We start from the raw sequence: 23357 nt of genomic DNA on the forward strand, positions 1-23357 counted from the left end.
GAGGGTGTGGAGAAGTGGTAAAAAGCTATATAATTGGAATAAAATCTCTAAGGATACATTCTCAAGAAGGGGCCTTCTCTACAGAAATTTACTTTTAATCCTTTTATCACTATTCTTCCCAAGTGTTTTGTGGTACTGCTGACTTGTAATTCCTTTTACTATGCATACTTTGCCACATATTACAGAACATGCTAAACAGACTTTTTAAATGAGAGCAACTACCAAGTGCCAACCTCCACTACTAAGCACGTTTACAAACAGTATCTTATTCTCCTACCACTACGTGAGCTACATTATCAGTGCCCACATCTTACAAATATACAAACTAAAAATGTGGCTAAAAGTCTTGCTCAGGTAAACAGCAGGGATAAGATTAACATCAAGTTTTCAAGTCCTATATTCTTTTCATTGCATTACTCTTAAAGGTTTTTCCCAAGAACGACTTAGTGCACAAATAGCCAGAAGTACGATTATAACTACAATTATAGTAAGAGTAGCTATCATCTAGCAAAGGCCTATTTTATGCCAGTGTAACAGAAGGTCCTTTAGTACTCACAGGTTTTCATTAGACTCATTTCAGATGAAGAAACTGAAGTTAAATGGCTTGTTCAAAGTCATACCATAAGTCAGGATTAAACCCTGTGTATGGCTCCTAGGCCAGGCCTGTTCCACCACCCTATACCTAGGAGACACCCTAGCCCCTTCTAGTACTCGCTATAAAGTTTTCTCTGGACTGTTGTGAAAGAAAGTTTTCAAGAATACCATTCTGATGTCAACCTTCTGCTTAAAATGTCATTAAACTGTTAAGATGAAGTCCAGTGCTTCAACATGGCAGGTTACCTGCTACTCTCCTCGTCCCTGGCCACCCTCTGGGAAGTACCCTGCCATATACCAAACTGTCCAACATGCTCTCTCAGGCTTCTGCTATTCCTCTGCTTCTAATCCTTCTGTCCCTCTTTATGAAGCTTTCCCTGATCCCCACTGCTCAGACAGAGACAGATGCACCCTCTGCCGTGTTCTCACAGCCCCTTTGCCAGAATTCTCACATGTAACGTGGTACTGTAACTACTATTTACTTTCCTTCTTCCCACTACACTAGTGGGAACTCAATGTGGAGACGATGTTTTACTCATTTTATATTCCCAATCCAGTACCTGCCACATAGATGGAACTGAACAGATAATGAATAAATGAGTGTGCATATAGACATATAAAAACATTACATTTAGTTTACCAAGAGGATTGTATTGAGGACATCATTATTCAGTGGTGATTCTTCTACACCTCTCTGTTTTCGTATTTTCTTCTTTGCAGTGTGTACCATATTTGAAACTGATAATTTATGAATTGGAACCGGTGCAGGCTCTGTCAACTTTGACAAAGCATGAGTTATATCAGCAACTTCTATAAAAAGAATAGAAATGAATACATATTATATCACCAACCTTGGCAGGTTAAAGTGATGAATAAACTGATGACTGTACAGAATATTTTAGTCACTCTTTTCATTAGTGACTTTTTACTAATACATATTTTCAGCTTTATATGGATGCATGATTGACAAAGGTGTAACATAACTTCTGCCCAGGGAACTTCAAAAATAAACCTCTAAAACCCTGCTTTTCAAAATAGCTTACATTTTTGGTGGAAAGAACTTATTAATCACACAATGTTTTAAGCTCAGGGTATATATAGCCTAGAGAAAATGGTAGCTGCCTAGTTCATCAAAACTTGCTTCCTCAACATAACTCAAACTAGAAAAATAGATGAAAAGTTGCTGGAACATTTGAAAATAACTTTTAAAAAAAGAAAAAGGTGTCACCTCTTCCTTCTTCCTCAAATGTGGATCGTCCAAGAATCTCATCAGTTGACTCCTTTCGACGGCAAATTTTAAAAAACTCAGTGACAAAATCACCTACATAGAAAAAAATGTTACTCATTTTTGAAACATAACTGAAAGAAATCAGTCCTATAAATAAAAGTACATGTCTTTTTACAAAAGCTATTAGCTAAGATATGATAGAAAAAGAACCATTCAGTTTTCCTACCCAATCTAAAAAGTAATCCTATTTCAAAGGTAGCCTTGCTTTCTCTCCATAGCCCAGGATATTAAAAGTTTTTCCTTAGAATTACTTCTAGAATTAAAGGAAAAAATAATTGAACTTAATATATTAAGCAGTTACTATTTGCCTGAATAAGACAAACAGTATCTATTCTCATTAAGTTGTACAAGTAACAAGAATATTACTAGATATATGTAGTGGTCTTCTTTCCCTAGCTGCCACCCTACTAGAATTCTGAATCCATTAGAAAAATAAAAATAAAAATAAATTCTAAAGATATGTTTCTACAGGATTAAAAAATCACGTAGGATGAAGTTATTTCAGCTTTAACTGCATGTTAATGATATGCTTTGTGTCATTATAAGAAAGGGGGAAAAGGTTTGATATCTTCTAAAGAGCTTCTATGAGATATGCTTGCACAAAGAAATTAAAGCTTAACAAGAACCATCAGTACTAAAATTATTAGACAATACAGTATACTGATTATATCCAAGTCTGAGAATTCACCAACTAGTTCTGAATAAACCTGGAACATTTTCTGGAGTTCTTCAGACAAGTAGGAAAATCCTATAATCTAGTCATATAAACTATATGACTATAGCTTATTGTAGTATATGACTACATAATCCTATAATCTAGTCATATAAACATAAAGTTAAAGAGACAGGGTGAGATTAAGGGACAGAAACTTAAAATGACAATACTTTTAATTCTAAGGTCCTCTGTAATTAACACAAAAGTCAGCGGCTGAGGAATAATAAGGAACTAGGAAGAAATTTAGTGGCTAAATTTAATAATTTAGTAAATCAAAGATTAAACAAGAGAAACCATTTATTGAATACTCATTATAGACAGGCACTGCGTTAAATGTGACACACATACACACACGTACATGATCTTATTTGATCCTCTTACTAACACTCTGAAGTATGTACTATTGTTACCTGTATCTTACTGACACTGCAAGAGATTGTGAAACTTGCTCAAACTGGTGGATCTAGGATTTCAAACAAGGTCTATCCAACTCAAACTCTTGATATAAACCCTCTACTATCTCCCTATACCCCAAGACAAATTCACTGATGGCAGGAATTTTACCTTATCTTTGTATTCACTATTATATAGTTAGCACAGATGGCAGTGCTAATAAGCATTTAATGAACAGCACATGATGAATGATAAAGAGCCCAAGAAAAAAATGCTTTAGAGAAATGCCCTAATATTGCCATCAATAACTCCTTGGTTGAATGGTAATTTATCAGGTTAAATGAAATAAAGGTGGCATGGATGAACACAGAAATGGAGAAAATAATTTTCATGTGTACTAAATATAAGAGAAAAAGACTGGAAAGAGGAGACTGGTTCAGAAGATTTCATGAAAGAGATATTATCTACAAAAATGGGAAGGGAAAGATAATTCTAGACATGGGATATAATAATAGGATCTGAATACCAATGGATAGCTTTTAAAGTATTTCTATTTATGTTATTCCACTGACTTCTTCAGATATCCCTATGATGTGTACAAGATTATTAACACCTCTTTTCCTCTATCAGAAAAAAGATTTGCAGGTACAATATAGAGCCCTATAGAAGGGCTCTAAGAAGATTGTCAAATTCAATGTGGACTGCAAAAGACAAAAAGGGGTTCCACTTACTACAATGGAAGATGCACAGTATGCCACAAGAGGGGAAAAAAGGAGTGACATAAAAGCATCAGGAGGATAAAACTCAGGTCATGGGAAAATATAGAGAATTTTGAGGTATAGACAGGTTAAAACCAAATGACAAGAAAGCAAGCCTGCTGGTACTATTCAAGAGTAACTAGAATGATTCACTGCTGTTGACAAAGATTTATTTTTAATGGAGTTAACCGAGGAGGTCACGATGTAAAAAAATAAAAATAAAAAACACTTTTCGGATAGGTGAAATAAAGTATAAAGAATACATTCAGTGTTCCTAATATGGAGGATAGACAGATTTGTGCTATTTCAGGAAAGGAACATAAATATCTTACCTAGCAAACACTGAGGATTATCAGCTTTTCGAACTCTAACAGACCAATGGGGAGCCTGAATAGGATCCAAATCACTAAAATGCAAAACAATAAACACAAGATCCTATTTATGGCAATCTGCAAGACTCATACATTTACCAAAATGCAGTCTAATAAAAACATTACATAGAAGGACAAGCAATCCATTTTGCCTCCCTTAAACTTACTGTTATTCATATGCAGACCATTTAGATAAGTTTAAAAAAATAAAACCTGAAGACATCAAAGTTCTTAGACAAAAAAAAGCACAAAAGGAAAAACCAAAATCGAAACAAACTAATCAAAAAACATAAAAATGATCCTGACAGGCAACATATAATGATAACCTAATGAGAATTACATTTTAGGAATAAAGAAAACGAAATAAGCAAAAATCCATAATAATTTTAATCTGCTTTCTGTTACACTATTAATAAAAAAAGAAACTATAAAAATTCCCACAAGATCAAAAGTGCCCCATTTTCTCAGTTAAACAGATTATGGTGCATTCACTTAATGGAATACTATGGAGCAATTTAAAAACTGACAACACAGATCTACATTTATTAAATGAATAAGTATATTAAATGAATGAAGCAAATTAATACATAAATTTATACCTTAAAAAGATATACCCCCAAAATGCTAACTGGTTACTTTTTAAGTAATGGAATTGTAAGTAGTCTTTACTTTCTTCTTTTAATTTATGCATCTAAATCATCTGATTTTAAAAGTTCATGTTACTTTTACCATCAGAAAATATAACACATTTATTTTAATTATTTTTTTTAAAAGTCTTCTGTTTCTCACTGTTCTGCATCAACCATGAGACTGTACTAAAATTATGTTGCTCCTTCTCCATGTTCTTCCAGGATAGCACTCGCTGTAATTTTCAATTTTTTTCCTGTGCAATTTTCTATTGCACAGGAGTATATGACATGGATGCTCTGTTATTTGACATTTAATGATCAAATATTATTCCCACATATTTTGATAACCATCATCTCTTCAAAGTACTTTATCAAATGCTTCTTACCAGCTAAGAAAAGTTCAACAGAATTATGCACTGAATCCCAAACTGCTTAAAAACACCTTTGCTAAAACCAAGTAAGATTCAGATTGCTCATTTTCCCGGAACTAAGGACCCTATCTCCAAAGCCCACAGCTTAAAACACATCTATAATACATATCAATCAGTCTAAAAAGTGATCTTTAAAAACAGAAAAACAACAACCAACTGTATCAGAAACTGATACAAAGAAAAATTGCTAACCACTTGGCAGTTAATTTATTCTACTGAAGTTTGTGAACCTCAATGTACTACTGTTAACATACTTACGAATAAACATCATTATCCACAATGATACCTTCAGTCAGGTGAGGCCATGTAGTTGCTAAGTGGAGTTCACTAAAATAAACAAAATGTAAAATATCTCCATAAGCTTTAATACTGTATATATATATCCTGACTCAACAATTCCACTTCTAGAATTGTATCTGCAGTAAATAGCCAGAGATGTACATATAAATATGTTAAAAGTGGTCATTATTTATAATACAATAAAACTGTAAACACCTGGTTTAGCAAACGGTAGCACATTCATATAAAGTTAATGTCTGCAAGAAAAAACTATGCTATACTAATAGCCAAAAAGTATAGGTAAACCAAACGTCTATCAGCTGATGAATGGATAAATAAAATGTGGTAGTATTACATACCATGGCATATTATACACTCACAAAAAGCAATGATGTACTGATTCATGCTAAATGTGGATGAACCTCTAAAACATGCTAAGTGAAAGAAGCCAGACACAAAAGGTCATATATGGTATAACCCAATTTATATGAAATGTCCAGAATAGTCAAATCCATAGAGGCAAAAAGTAGATTAATATTTGTCTAGGGCTAGAGGGCCTAGGGAGCCTAGGAGGGGATGACAGTTAAGAGGTGAGGGGTTTCTTTTGGGGGTAATGAAAGTGTTCCAGAATTAGAGACGGATGATGGCTGCACAACTCTGTAAACACTAAAAACACTGAATTGTATACTTTAAAATTGTGAATTTTATGGTACATAAATTATATCTCAATTTTGAAAACACCACGATACAGATCAGGGATTGGCATACTTTTTCTATAAAGGACCAGAGAGTATTTGGGGCTTTTTATGGGCCATGTAGTTTCTGTTATATTCTTGTTTTTTTTTTTTTTTTTTTAAAACCCTTAAAAATGTAAAAAGCATTTTTAGCTCATTACCTATACAAAAACAAGCTATTGGCCAGATTTGGTTCACCGGTCATAGTTTGCTGACCTCTTATTATAGATGAATATTAAATTTCAGAAAGTTTTCATGTGAAATTATAAAATCAAAAACAAGCCACAGGGGCTTCCCTGGTGGCACAGTGGTTAAGAGTCTGCCTGCCGATGCAGGGGACAGGGGTTCATGCCCCGGTCCGGGAAGATCCCACATGCCGCGGAGCGGCTGGGCCCGTGGGCCATCGCCACTGAGCCTGCGCGTCCGGAGCCTGTGCTCCGCAACGGGAGAGGCCACAGCAGTGAGAGGGTCGCGTACCGCAAAAAAAAAAAAAAAAAAAAAAAAAAGCCACAAAAAATGTACAAGATGACATACATTTATAAAATGTACAAAAATACTGTGCAGAAAAGAGTTATCATAGCAGGCCTGATACTTAGAAAGCCCCACTTGCAAGGCTGGCCCCTGGCTTGACATCTGGAAACTTGAATTTCAGGAGGATTCCTACCATTCCCTGATTAAGAATGGCTCACTCTGCCTAAATTACCTGTGCAAACAATACAGTTTATGCAAACATCTGGTTTCCTTCTGGCACATGCTAGGCAGAGGGTGCCTACATGACCAGTCTCTGATTAAAAACCCCAAGTGCTGAGCCTCTAATGAGCTTCCCTGGTAGACAGCCTTTCATACATGTCACAGTTCATTGCTGGGAGGATTAAGCATGTCCTGTGTGACTACACTGGGAGAGGAAGCTTGTCCTTGGTTTGCTCTGGACCTCACCCTATGTGCCTTTTCCCTTTGCCATTTTTTGCATTGTATCCTTTTGCTGTAATAAATCATAGGCATGAGCACAACTATGGCTGCATCCTGTGAGTCTTCGTAGCAAATCAACCAAGGGTGGTGTTGGGGGCCCTTGTTGCATATATATACATAAACACGTACATATATATACCTACTTCATGCATATGAAAGATACTGGAAGCACGTATAACAAGCTGTTGTCAGTGATCACCTATGAGTAGGGGGGTTATGAATTTACTGATTTTTTTTTTCCTGTCTAGATTCTGAACCCACTTCTTATGTCTGGAGAGTACAGAAGCCAAAAGGGCCAATTATTTCACTTCTCTGATATTTGGTGATGCTCGCCTAACTAGCAACTCCTGTCTGAGACACTGAATCTACAAGTACAGTTAGGAATTCACTGTGAGAGCAGGGCCAGCACTACACATCAATGCAGTGTAACCTTGGTTATGAACGGGACAACTAGGCACCCTTGGCTCAAGCCTATTTTCTGAGCCCAGTTCTACAATGGTCCCAATTAAACTTCTGAGTTTGAGTTACCAAATACTTTTCCAATAAACTGATTTTTTGCTTGAATTAGAGTTGACGAGTACCATTTGCAACTAAACAATCTAACTACTAAACATATGATTTTTGCCTTTTTTAACGTTATCTAAATTTTTTCCACTGAACGTGAATTTATTATTTTAAATAAGACTAATTTTTAATGTAAAAAAAAAGCCCACAAACAGTATGTGATGTCAGAGGACATGAATGGTTAGAGGTTTAGAACTATACACTCTTGAATATTTTTAGGTATGAACCGCAGATTCAGTTCCTAAGCTTTTATGACTATGGCCTCTCCTCTCCCTCTAACTATAGAACAATTTCTTTGACAAGGAGAGAAGACACCAGAAAAAGCCTCTTCATTTCCTCTTCCACTACCAAAGATGCCTTTTCAAAAGCATAGTGCCCACAACATTTGCTAATCACTGTTTGATTTAAATGGTCTGCCAATGTGCACCATCTTACCCTCAACTTATTTCTGTGTTCTTCTTCAATCACTTGTTCCTTTGCTGACTGACTCCATATCATGATATAAATTTGGAAGAAATATTTAATCATTAAACCTTCAGACTTCTACCAGGTCAATTTATTTCTCTCCCCCTAAAATTTTCCCTAAGTGAAATTCAAATAAATGAACCAGTTGGAGGGCCACAAATATATCTGTAATCCACCCTACACCCTTTCTCCCTTGCTCACTACATTCTAGCCATGATAGCCACCTTCTATTTTCTTCAGTAAACTCGCCAAGCTCTTTCCTGCATCAAGGCACTTTGCACAGGCTGTTCCTTCCACCTGGAATGGTCATTCTCTCACTCTTTGCCTGGCTAAATCCTCCCCTAATTGAGACTCAGAATAAATTTCACTTGCTTTGAGAAGACTTTACTGATGGCATATCAATCTAAACTAGTTCCTCATTTTATTGTCATTACATCCTGTACTTTTCCTTCAAATTACCCCACAATTTGTAATTGTATGTTTATTTAGGTGATTAGTTCATCTATTTCCTTTAAGTAGACTGTAAATGCCAAGAAGGCAGAAACTGTCTGTTTTATTTACTTCGGTATCTTCCTTACTTAGTATAGTGCCTGGCACATATAATAAATATCAATTTTAAAAGATACTCACTTTATTGTCTTCCTTAAGTGATTTTTAAGTTAAAAGTATTATTATTTCTACCTTTATGTGAGAGTATTAAAGATATATGTATACATGTGAATATATTTTTTAAATAACCAAACAGTTTAACAAATGAGACAGTTTCTATATCTGCACTGTTTATATTTTCCAAATATTTTGCTATCAGTGATTAAATTTTTCAACCCCTGCATTTTCTTGTGAAACAGCTTTTTTTTTTAAGTTCAGTAGTTCTTCTAGAAAAGCAACTGGGTAACCTATAAGGTCACCCTTGTGTCTCTTACTTATGTCTTAATTTGTGTATTTTGAAAAAGTGGCCAGGAAAAATGAAAACAACTGTTAATTCTGGGTCATGGACACATGAAAGTTTGTTATATAAAATATTGTCTGTGCTTTTCAATATTTAAAATATTTCCCCCAAAGTATACCAAGAACCACTTCTATAAGGAATAATCAATAAATTATATTATGTACATTTTATGTATTACTTTAAACCCTCTTTTACTTCTTAAGTTACAGAGAAAAAAACAAAGATGGACAGATTGTTACATGTAGGTCTCTATTTCCAGTACTACATTCATTCCAGGAGGCTGCAGTATTATAAAACACAGTAAAGTCAACATCGATATAATTTAAAAAGTAAAGTCCCATAATTCAAATGATATAATGAAATTCGCACCTAATAGGATCTTCACAGGCACCAAATGGTAACTTGCCAAATTCCAGGCCTCCCACTTCTCCTCCTACAAGGGCATCTATATCTAAACAAGAAAAAAAAAATTTCCATCAGTTAGCCAAAAATGGAGAAATAAGAATTTAAATCTAGGTAGGTCAGCCCTTTGAGAAATTAAAGTTTTAATAGTGTCTACATTAAGATACATATAGCTAGTTAGAGAACAGTTAGATATTAAAGACTTCCCCAAAGAATGTTATAGTAAAAGGACACATTTAATTCCTATTTGTGAAGTGCTATATTCAAGCTAAGCATTCTAAATTTTACTCTTCTGAAATAGTCCTTAAATATTACTCAAGAGAATATTATTCCTGTAAATTTCTTTTCATTTTCTCAGAATGTGATTAATAGCATCTAAAAGAAAGATTATCTGAGTATTAAAAAATTTAATCATCAACCTACATTCATCAGTTTTGCTGTCAATAATTTCTGAATAGCCCAAATTAGTCATCATTAATAAAACCTTATATCAGCTGACAGTACACAGAAATATCTGAAGTTCAGAAAAGAATTTCCATTCCATTATGAATGGTATCTGAGATTAGAGGAAAATTTAGAGGGTATATCACCCCTTACCTCCATCCCTCTTGAAGAAGTAATAAACACTTCTAAAAGACTTCAAAAAGATTTCCCTTTGAAATAATAGATGGTTGTTTTTAATTATTCACACTACACTAAGAATTTCTAAAATTAAAGTCTACTGTTGAGTTATGAACACTCTCAGATTTGCTAAAATTATGTTTGACAATTATCTACACCCTAACTAAATTATTAAAATTAGTTATTAAATATGGCTCAATTACTTGATTCAGTAAATTTTCTCAAGTCAATTCATTCCATTTTTCCAACTAAAGAATGCTTACAGTAAAGATCACAATGACTAGCTTTACTATAAGATGTGAATTAAGAGCTTCAAAATTTATAATAAGCGCTTTTTTTTTTTTTTTTTTTTTTTTTGCCACGCCTCACTGCATGCAGGATCTTAGTTCCCTGACTAGGGATTGAACCCATGCCCCCCCTGCAGTGGAAGCACGGAGTCTTAACCACTGGACTGCCAGGGAAGTCCTAAGCACATTTTTTAAACCAGTAAGCTAAAAATTATTAATAGACTATAACTGTACAAAATTTTTAGTCAAATTAAAAGTTGAAAAGCTACACTGTAGAATGAAAGGATGATGGGACTTGGAGTTTGACCAGGATTTAAATGTGAACTTTATCACCTGGTGACCATGTGGCCTTGGGCCAGTTACTTTTGTTCTCTAAGAAAGATAATAATACTTGTCTCATAGGTAAATGGGAATTACCTGAAACAGTATATAAAATGCCAGGCACAGTGTCTGGCCCATATTACATGTTCAGTCCCTTCCCTTTAAAAGAGAAAATATTAAAAATTTATATGGCTTTCAATCCACTGAGAAAGAAGGTTAATATTTTGATGTCCATTTTAAAAAACTAGCAATAGAACATTAACAAAGGCGTACTGTTGTCTGGAAACTAAAATTACCAAAACAAACATTTGAGTCTTCTAATATAAATCTCAGCTTAGCTTTTATTTCCATCTGCTGTAGTTTAGATGGAGTTCTTTTACTGCACATTAGTTTCAAATTATTCAGTGTTATATAAAATAAAACAGTAGTAGTATATATAACCACCAAAAGCTAAATGTACTACATTAATTTTAGTATCATCCCAAGATAATCAATTTACTATTTTCAATCTCATAAACAAACCAACCATTTTGCAACAAAAATAAACAGTAAAGAATATTATTTTATTATAATTTATTTCTCTTTGAGGAAGGTAGAATGGAGAATGTTTTCAGGCTAGTAAAACCCTTGTAATTATTTTATAAGTTTATATTAAATTTCTTATTAGATAGACTTGGATATAATTGCACTTTCTGTGAGAGAAACATCCAGGAACCTAAACCTCACTTAATTAAGCTAAATGTCCACCAGGCTGAGCTTTTCTAGAACTTAGATAATGTCTGTTCATATCTGTGTCCTGGCAGAGCCGGCCTATTATAGGCTAATAATTAATGACTGCTAATGAATCAGTATATCAATAGTTAAGTAAGTAAAATGATTTTAATCACATTTTTTAAAAAATGCAAGTTAAAGTAAAATATTCTACAGCTCTTCCCAGCATAAGTGTATATGTATATACACAGCTTTTTCTCTTTTCTGCTTTCCTTATTTAGCCCTCTTCTTCAAACTCTATTCTGTATAAGGTTCTGTGCGTGTCTGTTCGCAGCCTATGAGGGTGACTTCTCTTACTATATTCTGAAAGCAGACATTTTACTCATTACATACTAATTTGCAGCACACAATGTTCCACGGCAAGGGAATGCTTTATAAATAATATTAGCTTTCAAAAACAGATTGTCAGGGCTTCCCTGGTGGCACAGTGGTTGAGAGTCCACCTGCCGATGCACGGGACACGGGTTCGTGCCCCGGCCCGGGAAGATCCCACATGCCGCAGAGCGGCTGGACCCGTGAGCCATGGCCACTGAGCCTGCGCATCCGGAGCCTGTGCTCCGCAGCGGGAGAGGCCACAACAGTAAGAGGCCCGTGTACCGCAAAAAACAAACAAACAAACAAACAAAAAGATTGTCAGGTATAGAATAATTCTGTCTCTAGAACTACCTACACAGCTTTTTTTAAGAGAAAAAAATGATAAAGGCAATGAAATCAGCAATATTACATTTAAAATGAGTTACAAATATTTCAAACACTTGAAACACACTTAAATAGTTTTAATTTCTGAATATATTTTCTCTCCATTTATATTCAGTAAGTTAAATATAGTTCTAAATTATCTCACCTGGAGGCTGCTGAGGCCAAAAATACTGCTGCCAATCCTGAAGTACATAGGTAAACCGTATAGCAATACTAACTGGAGGCAATGGAGTTAAAGTACATCCCTAGGAAATAAATGCAGACAATACCATGTAAATGTTAGTACCCTTGTAAATACCAGAAGCAAATTTCAAACTATTGGAATGGATAAATTACAACCTTCATGAAATGTGGATTTTCAGATTACAGTGTTAGATATGGCATGCACATTCTAGCCATGAAAAATGTATGATATTCCAGCCATTAAAAAGGAAAACAAAGTCACTAAATTATTAGAGCCAAAGGTGCAGAATTTAGGAAATCATTTTCATGGGAGAAATTCTCACAGCTCAAAAGCTCAAGAGATGAATTAATGCCAGAGACCAAATTACATTAAAATAAAGCTGTTTAAGCTACTACCAGGAAAAGAGATATTAAATTTTATTATGTAAAGTGCTCTTTCAAAATATCTTATACAATTTTAATTATACAAACATAATTTCTTACTATTCTCTTCAGCCATGTTGAATGTGGAAAAAAATGTGACTCATTTTTTAAATAAGGTAAAACTATTATATAAAGTGTAACACTAGGTTTGAGAAGATGATGTCTTTTCTTTCTTTTAAATGAAAATAAACTCAAATTAAAGCCAGTCTTAAATATTTAACCAGACTTTTAGACTGTGACAAACAGCCACTCATGTAGTTTATATTAATGAATCAGAAAATTCAGATCTATCTTTACATTCATTAAAAATCTTAAAAATTAATAATATCATCCAAACATCCCACAATCTCAGCTTCCCTTAATAATGGTTAACCTATATTAATGTGGAATAGGACCTAAATATGCACAGGAATGACCTAGTAAGCTTGCGAAAATGTAGATTCAGTAGTATTCTGCATATCTACCCAGTTTCCAGGTGTTGCTGATATTGCTGGTCAGGAGGAATAAAGAGACATTTAGCTCAGCAGCAGCATCGATAAATGTCATTAGTAACTTTAACTGAATACAAACTCAATCTCAAGTCACAAAATAAGGTAGCTGCCAAAAAAAAAAAAAAGCTAATTCAGTTTTGGGCTGCTGTGTCCTAGACAAGCAAGGTAAGATTCTGGCTGGTCAGGAATAATTATTTTTTACTCAGGTCTAGATATCAAATGAGCGTTCACCTGTAATTGGGTGTAAATGATCTAGAAACCATAACAAGGTCAATCTGACACATAACCTCCGCTCCAGTCACATAGCAATGTAGACAAATACAGAAAGAGATGACCGAAAAGAAATGTCTAGGACCAAACATGACATAAATATCTTTGTGGGCCTTAGAAAAGGTACAGAAAATCCAAAGTGTTAAATGGGGCTCAAGGCATATGCTTGCTGAGTTTCACAAGCAGACGAAGGCAGTGACAGCCAGGATTACAGACTGCATTAAATGGAACCAAAAGTACTCCACCCAGAATGAGGGTACCGTAAGACTCTCTGCTTAAGGCAGACCCTGGGGCAGGGCACTCCTGCTTCGTGCAGTGGCTTTGTTGGAAGGTATGGGGCTAGGGAAAGTTGTGTGAGCGGGGGACAAACCCACTCTCATGACCCAAGCAAGCAATCCAATGAGTCCAAGACTCAATGTGCAATACCCCAATATCAACACGGAGCAAAAGGCTCCAAACACCATTTTAAGACCAGCGTTTGAAATATTCTGCAGGTAAGGAGCAAACACAAAATTACAAAACCACTAGAGAGGATGGGAGAGAAAGTTAAAAACTGTAAATAAAGCCTTCATTCAAAATGAGCCTGCAAACAAAATTTCCCCAGAACATGAAGAAATGTAGTTCTAAAAAAGACAAATATCCAAAACAACAATTAGAATATAAAACTATGAAATATAAGGAACATCTGACAGAATGAAGAACATCTAAACTGAAAAAGGAAAGACTAGGGTATGAGAGAGTTTTCAAATACTTAGAGGATTATATGGCAAAAGAGGATTTAAACTTAAATTTTATGTGATTCCAAGGACAACCACCCTCTGCTGCCACCCTGCCAATGAAGCCTTTTCTAATAATTAGATCCCTGTGAAAATGAAATAAACTGCCAGTGGAGGGTGAGTGCCTTGGAATACTTCTAGTAGATTTAGAGTAATATTTATAAAGATAGCTTTATAAAGAAAGTATAAGAGAGCCACATATTGGGTAGCTTTAACTATGTAAAACCACTAAAGTACCCAAACCAGGTCTCAATTATCTTAAGTTCAACTCTATCAAATCAACTTTGAGAAATGTTTCATATTTAGACAAGTGAGGTCTGTGAAAGTTCTGACAGATGATGTGATAAACTGATTAGGAACACTTTTTTTTTAAGTACAATTAGTAAATAGTCATAATGAAAGTCAGGCTCCACACAGATCAAGGTGGTCCTCAGTAAAGAGAAGTTGAGCACCATAGAACAGTGACATAAAAGATCCATGAAAATAAAGTTCACTAACGTTTTTAAAGAAGAGGAATAAAGCATTAATATTTGCATCTGACTAGAATTTGATCTAAAATAATTAAATATAATTGAAGACTTCTGGTGAGAACAAAGTAAAACTAATGGGGTAGAAATAACGCATACTTGCCTTTTTCAAAAATTTCTCAAAGCAACACGTGTAGAATTAAGCAGTACTTAAAGCATTTCAAAGTCGAGAGGTTTCGAAAAAAAGTTACATACAGACGTGGAACTTTCTAAAAGATATGCTTCTATGCTTTTTTTTAATAGAGATAATCACAAGAAACAGCTAACAATAGTTATTTTGAGGAAAGGGACTAAGGGTCTAAAGAAGTTTTTACTTAATTTCTTAACCCAGTATATGCAGACTTTTTTTAAATGTCAAACGTTTTTATCTGGGTGGTGATAATCCTACCACCCTGCGATTTATGGCCTCAAAATTGAAAACATATTTTTTATGAAATTAAATTCTAATCCTAAATATCTTTCTACAAACAATGTATGTTAAAAAAGATATTTCAGCATTTTTTCTCACATTTTTTGCCTTTTCAAAATTTGCAAACCTTCAGAAAGGTTGCAAAGCTAGCATAATGAATACCGGTATGACTTTCACCAAGCTCACCAATTAACATTTTGATACACGCATATACTATCATGTATTTACATAAATAATTTTTTTGGCTGAACCCCTGAAAGTAAGTTGTAGGCATCATGGCAATTCACCCCTAAATACTTCAGCACGTAATTCCTATGAACAAAGGTTATCACACTCAAGAAGTTTAATATTGATACTATTTTCTAACATATAGTCCATATAAAAATTGCCCCAACTGTCCCAACTGTGTCCTCTGTGGCTATTTTGTTTTGATCAAGGATCATGCATGTTATGTCACTTTAGTCTCCTTCAGGCTAAACAGCTCCCAGCCTTTGTTTTTCCTATCATGATACTGACATTTTTAAAGAGTTTGGGCTTTTACTTTGTAAAATATGGCTCATTTTGGAAATATGTGATTGTTTCCTCATGTTTCGATTTATGTTAAACATTTTTAGCAGGAATGCAACACAGATGATATATCCTATTCAATGTACCATACCAGGACATATCTAATATCAGTTTGTTAATCAAGTTTGATCACTTTTAGTGAAATGGGTGTCAACTTAATCACTCAAGGGGACTGCTTCTCTAAGTGGAGAATCCCTTCCACCACTTACTTACCTGGTTTTGCTCTCTTTTCTAGAGGTATTCACAAATAGCTCCTCAATCTAGACCCTAATTCTTCCCCCAGAGTAGCACAGGCAAATCCTCCATATCTCTGTGATAGTGTTTTTAAAGAACACCAAAGATATACTGAGCACGTCCAATTCAGCCCTGCTGCTCTCAGTCATAGAATATAAGCCTGATTAATCTTAAACATCAAATTAAATAGACCCTTGGGGAAAAAAAAGCAATTCAGAACCCAAAGAGTTCACATCTCAGTTACTCATAGTCAGAGCACTGAACAAGCAACTATGCTGAAGCCCACTCATGTGGTGAGGTTGGCAACATTACTATTAGAGGAAAAGGAGTATAAAGAGTTAATGTAGGAGATAAATGTTAACAAACTGAACAAACAAAATCAGAGCATTAGTACACTAAAAATCTAACTGGACACTTTGCTTAAACATACACAGTAATTTATGTAGTCAATTACATCTTTCTTCTAATTACATTTCAACATTAGAAATATTTCTATGTAATCAATAAAATTACCAAATTACTGCTTTTATAAGACTGAAAATATCAATGCCAACTCACAATCTTTGATTTGAAGATATCCAGCAGACCTGATAAATGAGTGTACTGATTTGGCACTTTTCGAAGATGAACCATTTCAAAATCAGTTCGGACACCAGGACCCTGACATTCGCCCACGTACATTCTTCGCCATTTGTGATGAATTTGCACAAAGAGTGGCACCTGGCTATAGGGCATAATTAAAAAGGAATAGACTAAGTTCACTAAACACTGAATAACTCCTAAATCTCACGTTTTTCCACTATTACGTTATTTTAATCTCAACTATTTAAAAGCACTAAACAAGGAATACTCCACAGACTTATATTTAAAACAAAGACGCTCTCAGTTCCTTTTCTCCTTACACTAATAAACTGAAGAAATTATCACTCAGTGGCACTCTGTAGTCAGAAAACTATTTTAAAATGGCTGAAAGTCATAAAAAAGCAGAATAAAAATTTTCTTGAATAAAAGTGATCCTATCATATGAGGCTTTCCAAAACCATAATAAAACTTGATTCACAGGCATTAAGCAATATAAATTAAACCCACGCTAGTGGTGAATTATTTTGTACTTTATAATTTGAAGACATAGTTATCCTCCTTATTCAAAGATTTCCATAACCGCAAATAAGCCTACTCACTAAAATCTATTTGTAATCTCAAAATCAATACTCGTAGCACTTTCAAAGCATTTGAAGACGTGTGCAGAGAAACAAAAAATCTGAGTTACCTGAATGCATGTTCCTAGCTGAGGCCGAACAAGGGGATGCTCTGTCATCAAGTTTTAAAATTAGATTTTGCACCAAAATTTAAATAAACTAAACATTTGGAAGCAAAATACAAAAATAGTACAATTTATTCTCCATTTTAAATATTCATGTAATATTTCAGTAAGTTTCCCTTTAGAAATGCTTTCCCTAAAGGTTTTGTTGAGTTTGTCCTTATATAACTTATTCCAATATAATAATGTACAAGTACTAATCTTAATCATAATCAAAAACCTAAGAGTAATAATTTTCCCTCATAAATTATAATTTAGAATAGTTCTTAAACTCATGTCAAGGTTTTTCGAAATGTCCACCTACCAGCCAGTGTTTCCCAAAGCAACAGACACAGAACTCAGAAGAAGATTGCACTTAGATTCACTGAGAACAGCATCATTATTTGCAGCAGGGGCAATCACCACAAACTCTCGGAGTCCATACCTTAAAAAAAAAAAAAGAATAACTGCCATTAAACAGGGGAAAATGTCAGAATACAAAAATTTATTATTTGAGAAACATGAAAAAATTTCCCTGAAGGAAAGTTAGGCTTGAATTACAGGTCTTTCTTTCTTTCTTAAATGGCAATTGAATCTATAACAACCTGGATTTCCTTCATTTGGTGAAAAATTTCCATCATTTATCTCCTATTTTCTCTCTATTCTTTACAAATTAGGAGTTTACTGAAATCACGAAGAAAAAACATTAAATAACAGGTTTGTCTTAAAAGTTAGCTTTCAAAAATAAAAGATGAAAGCCAGCACTGACATCTTGAGTTAATTAACTGATAGCATTAAGTCCACTTATGTGGAAAGATAAAGTTTAATAGATTCCCTAAATGTCAGGAAAAGAATTATCAGCCATGATGTACTTGTGCTGAGAACACGGTTTACTCTAGTATCCTAATTAAGGAATTCTTATATTCTTTTACTCAATAACATATTAGATAGGAATCACAAAATTATCAGAAAATGGCTTACTCTTGCTACGGTATCCTACAGTAATGAAAACTTCTCATTTAGTTGACAAGTCCTTTAAAAACCACAAATTTGTAGCCAAAATTTACAAAAATGTTAAGGTCAAACTGGTGATCTTGCCTCCTGAAAATTCCTACCCTATTCACCCCCCAATGTATTTTTATTTAATAATATTTTTAAATAAATTTATAAAAGGCATTACTCATTTGCCTAATTTATTTTAACCCTATGTAAACAGTTACGAATGCTTATTTTTATGAACATTCTCAAGAAATCCCTCAAAACAGCAATAAAAGAAAAAAAAAAATTTAAAACATTTTAGGGCTTCCCTGGTGGCGCAGTGGTTGAGAGTCCGCCTGCCCATGCAGGAGACACAGGTTCGTGCCCCGGTCTGGGAAGATCCCACGTGCCGCGGAGCGGGTGGGCCTGTGAGCCATGGCCGCTGAGCCTGCGCGTCTGGAGCCTGTGCTCCACAACGGGAGAGGCCACAGCAGTGAGAGGCCCGCGTACCACAAAAAAAAAAAAAAAAAAAAAAATTTTTTAAGTCCAACCCATAATCTGTTTACTGTTTAGATGACAAAATTTATTTCATCTTCTCACCTCACCTCCACCCTCCTACCCCTGAAATCAAAATTAGTTATGTAGAAGCAGCACCAAATACTGGAAAGAACCCAGAGCTGTGATTTTTAAGCTCTAAAGCTCTTTAAATACAGTTTTCTTCTTTCTTTACTTAATGTCCTTGGAAGAAAGGAAACAAAACAATATTTTGCCTTCGTATCCCCAAGCACTAGAGTGAAACCACTGCCAACAGTTTCTTGGTCATTCTTCCAGACCTATTCCATCCATCCATTTACTCATCCTATCCTCAAAAAAGATTGCATTATATATACTTTCTGTACCTTCTTTTCAAAGGTTCATCTCCCCTACTGATCAGTACTTTGTTTCCATTACCTGGAATGTTTCCCCTACACTCAACTGCCATCACAGAATAGCAATGGATTCTTTTTTTGAAGACTTATCTCAAATACCACCCCATTACCCCTGTTAAATATGCTCTCTTCTTTGATTTAGAATGTATTTTTCTATTATTATTATTAAGAGATCAATATATACAAGTGGTTGACAGGTACATGAAAAGATGTTCAACATCACTAATCATCAGGGAAGTGTAAATCACAGCCACAATGACAAATCGCCTTATACCTTTTAGAGTGGCTATCATCAAAAAGAAAAGAAAAACAAGCGTTTCCCTGGTGGCACAGTGGTTAAGAATCCACCTGCCAATGCAAGGGACATGGGTTCGAGCCCTGGTCCGGGAAGATCCCACATGCCGCGGAGCAACTAAGCCCGTGCACCACAACTACTGAGCCTGCGCTCTAGGGCCCACGAGCCACGATTACTGAGCCCGTGTGCCACAACTACTGAAGCCCGCGTGCCTAGAGCCCATGCTCTGCAACAAGAGAAACCACTGCAGTGAGAAGCCCGCGCACCACAACGAACAGTAGCCCTCACTCACCACAACTAGAGAAAGCCCACAAGAGGCAACGAAGACCCAATGCAGCAAAAAATAAATAAATAAAATTTAAAAAAAAGAAAAACAAGTACTGGCAAGGATATAAAAAAAGGGAACCCTGGTGGGAATATAAATTGGTGCAGCCAGCAGGAAAAACAGTATGGAGGTACCTCCAAAAAATTTTTAAACAGAGCTACCATATGATCCAGCAATTCTATTTCTGGGTGTTTATCCAAAGAAAACAAAAACTAATTCAAAAAGATATATGCACCCCCATGTTCAATGCAGCATTATTTACAATAGCCAAGATATGGAAACAACTTAAGTATCCATTGATGGATGAATGGATAAAGAAAATGTGGTATACATATACGATGGAATATTATTCTGTCATAGAAAAGGATGAAATCTTACCATTTGCAACAACATAGATGGACTTGAGGACATTATGCTAATTGAAACAAGTCAGACAGAGAAAGACAAAATAACATATGATCTCACTTACATATGGAATAAAAAAAAAACAGAAAACAAACAAAAAAACCAAAAAAACCCCACCTAGGTCATAGATACAGATAACAGATTGTTGGCTACCAGAGGTGGTGCGTGGGAGGTGTTTGAAATGGGTGAAAGGATCAAAAGGTACAAATTTCCAGTTATAAAGTAAGTCATGGCAATGTAATGTACAGCATGGTGACTATAGTTAATAATACTGTACTGCATATTTGCAAGTTGCTAAGAGAATAAATCCTAAAAGTTCTCATCACAAGAAAAAAAATTTGTAACTGTGTATGCTAACAGATAATAACAGGACTTACTATGGTGATCGTTTCACAATATATACAAATACCAAATCATTATGTTGTACACCTGAAACTAATATAACATTATACATCAATTATACCTTACAAAAAAAAAGGTTGTTTTTATGCACACTGGCTTTGTCAAGAAACCTGATTACACTTGCTAAGCCTCCTAGTGGCAGTAACGAGGAATTAATTTTTTTTTTTTTTTTTTTGTGGTACACGGGCCTCTCACTGTTGTGGCCTCTCCTGTCGCGGAGCACAGGCTCCAGACGTGCAGGTTCAGCGGCCATGGCTCACGGGCCCAGCCGCTCCGCGGCATGTGGGATCTTCCCAGACCGGGGCACGAACCCGTGTCCACTGCATTGGCAGGTGGACTCTCAACCACTGCACCACCAGGGAAGCCCGGAATTAATTTTTTTAAAAAGATCAATATAAATCATTGATTTACTTTCCCTACTAGAACTACTTGAGCCTGAGACCATGCCTTCATCAAGTAAACAAACATTAGGTGGGAGCTTTAAAAAATGAGCAAAATCAACAACAACAAAACATTAAAAAATGGACAAAGGATTTCAAAAGACATTACTCTGAAGAAGATATACAAATTGCAAATAAGCACATGAAAAGATGTAGCCAACATTACTAATTATTAGGGAAATGTAAATCAAAACCACAAGATACTACTTCACATCTATTAGAATGGCTATTATTAAAAAAGCAAAACAAGGGGCTTCCCTGGTGGCGCAGTGGTTGAGAGTCCGCCTGCCGATGCAGGGGACACGGGTTCGTGCCCCTATCCCGGAAGATCCCACATGCCGCGCAGCGGCTGGGCCCGCGAGCCATGGCCGTGGAGCCTGTGTGTCCGGAGCCTGTGCTCCGCAACGGGAGAGGCCACAGCAGTGAGAGGCCCGCGTACAGCAAAAAGAAAAAAAAAAAAAAAAAAAGCAAAACAACACAGAAAACAAGTATTGACATGGATATGGAAAAATTAGAATGCTTGAGTATGACTGGTGGAAATGCTAAATGGTACAGCTGCTATGGAAAAGAACACAGTGGTTCTTCAAAAATTTAAAACACAGGATGACCAGCAATTCCACATCTGGGCCAATACCCAAAAGAATTAAAAGCATGGACTCAAAACAGATATTTGAACACCCATGTTCACAGCAGCATTATCCACAATAGTCAAAAGGTGGAAACAAACCAACTGTCAATTAACAGATGAATGGATAAACAAAATGTGGGACATACATACAATGAAATATTATTCAGCCTTAAAAAGGAAAGACATTCTACATACTACATACTACAACACAGATGAAATCTGAAGACATTATGTTAAGTGAAATAAGCCAGTCACAAAAGGATAAATACTTTATGATTCTACTTATATGAGGTTCATAGAGTAGTCAAACTCATAGAGGCAGAAAGTAGAATGGTACTTAGCAGGGGCTAGGGTAGGAAGGAATGGGGAGTTATTGTTTAATGAATACAGAGTTTCAATATGGGAAAATGAAAAACTTCCGAAGATGGACAGTGGTGACGGCTGCAAAAAATTTGAAAGTACTTAACGCCACTGAACAGTACACTTAAAAATGGTTAAAATGGTAAATTTTGTTGTGTGTCACAATAAAAAATTAAGCATAATAAATAAGCGAAACTAATATATATTTCCAATAATAAGAAATATAAATGGCTAATAATTCTATTAAAAGATTTTCAACCTCAACAGTGACTAGGTAAATGAAACAGGATATCACAACCTAGGGGCTTCCCTGGTGGCGCAGTGGTTGAGAGTCTGCCTGCCAATGCAGGGGACACAGGTTCGAGCCCTGGTCTGGGAGGATCCCACACGCCATGGAGCAACTGGGCCCATGAGCCACAACACTGAGCCTGCGCGTCTGGAGCCTGTGCTCCGCAACAAGAGAGGCCGCAACAGTGAGAGGCCCACACATCGCGATGAAGAGTGGCCCCCGCTCGCTGCAACTAGAGAAAGCCCTCGCACAGAAACAAAGACCCAACACAGCCAAAAATAAATAAATAAATAAACTTTAAAAAAAAGAATCCACTCACTTAAAAAAAAAAGATACCACAACCTATTAAATCTGCAAAAAATATAAAACACTGATAAGATCCAGTGTTGGCAACAGTTTGGGATATGCCACACAGGTGGTGGTACAAACTCTTAACTTTCCATAGGACAAAAAGGCAAAATATATCAATATTTAAAATTCACAAAATTTGGGCTTCCCTGGTGGCGCAGTGGTTGAGAGTCCACCTGCCGATGCAAGGGACACGGGTTCGTGCCCTGGTCCGGGAAAATCCCACATGCCGCGGAGCGACTGGGCCCGTGAGCCATGGCCGCTGAGCCTGCGCGTCCAGAGCCTGTGCTCCGCAACGGGAGAGGCCACAACAGTGAGAGCCCCGCGAACCGCAAAAAAAAAAAAAAAAAAAAAATCACAAAATTTGAACTAATTATCTCTCTCTATATCTATGCTACAAAAACTTTCATACAAATGCACAAAGATATATGTAAAACGAACTTCATTATAACAGTTTAATTGTGAAAAACTAGAAACAACTTTAAGCTCTTCAACAGAGAAATGCGTAAATAATTACAGTACCTCCCTATACTAGGAA

At 35.6% G+C, this 23357-nt stretch overlaps 1 protein-coding gene across 2 annotated transcripts in view; it reads right to left on the bottom strand.

Annotated features, from left to right (window-relative positions):
• The window catches only part of RAB3GAP1 (RAB3 GTPase activating protein catalytic subunit 1), a 124120-nt gene that overhangs the window by 37936 nt on the left and 62827 nt on the right, over positions 1-23357 (bottom strand). For both annotated transcript variants that reach the window (XM_081241606.1, XM_081241605.1), the window contains 8 exons: positions 17746-17865; positions 16679-16844; positions 12386-12485; positions 9509-9590; positions 5438-5506; positions 4081-4154; positions 1823-1915; positions 1235-1404 (listed from right to left, as the gene is read on the bottom strand). In XM_081241606.1, the coding sequence (XP_081097732.1) occupies positions 1235-1404; positions 1823-1915; positions 4081-4154; positions 5438-5506; positions 9509-9590; positions 12386-12485; positions 16679-16844; positions 17746-17865 (874 nt within the window). The remainder of the gene's footprint in view (positions 1-1234; positions 1405-1822; positions 1916-4080; positions 4155-5437; positions 5507-9508; positions 9591-12385; positions 12486-16678; positions 16845-17745; positions 17866-23357) is intronic.

The sequence above is a fragment of the Mesoplodon bidens genome (genome assembly GCF_964165515.1).
Source record: "Mesoplodon bidens genome assembly, chromosome: 8".
NCBI lineage: Eukaryota > Metazoa > Chordata > Mammalia > Artiodactyla > Ziphiidae > Mesoplodon > Mesoplodon bidens.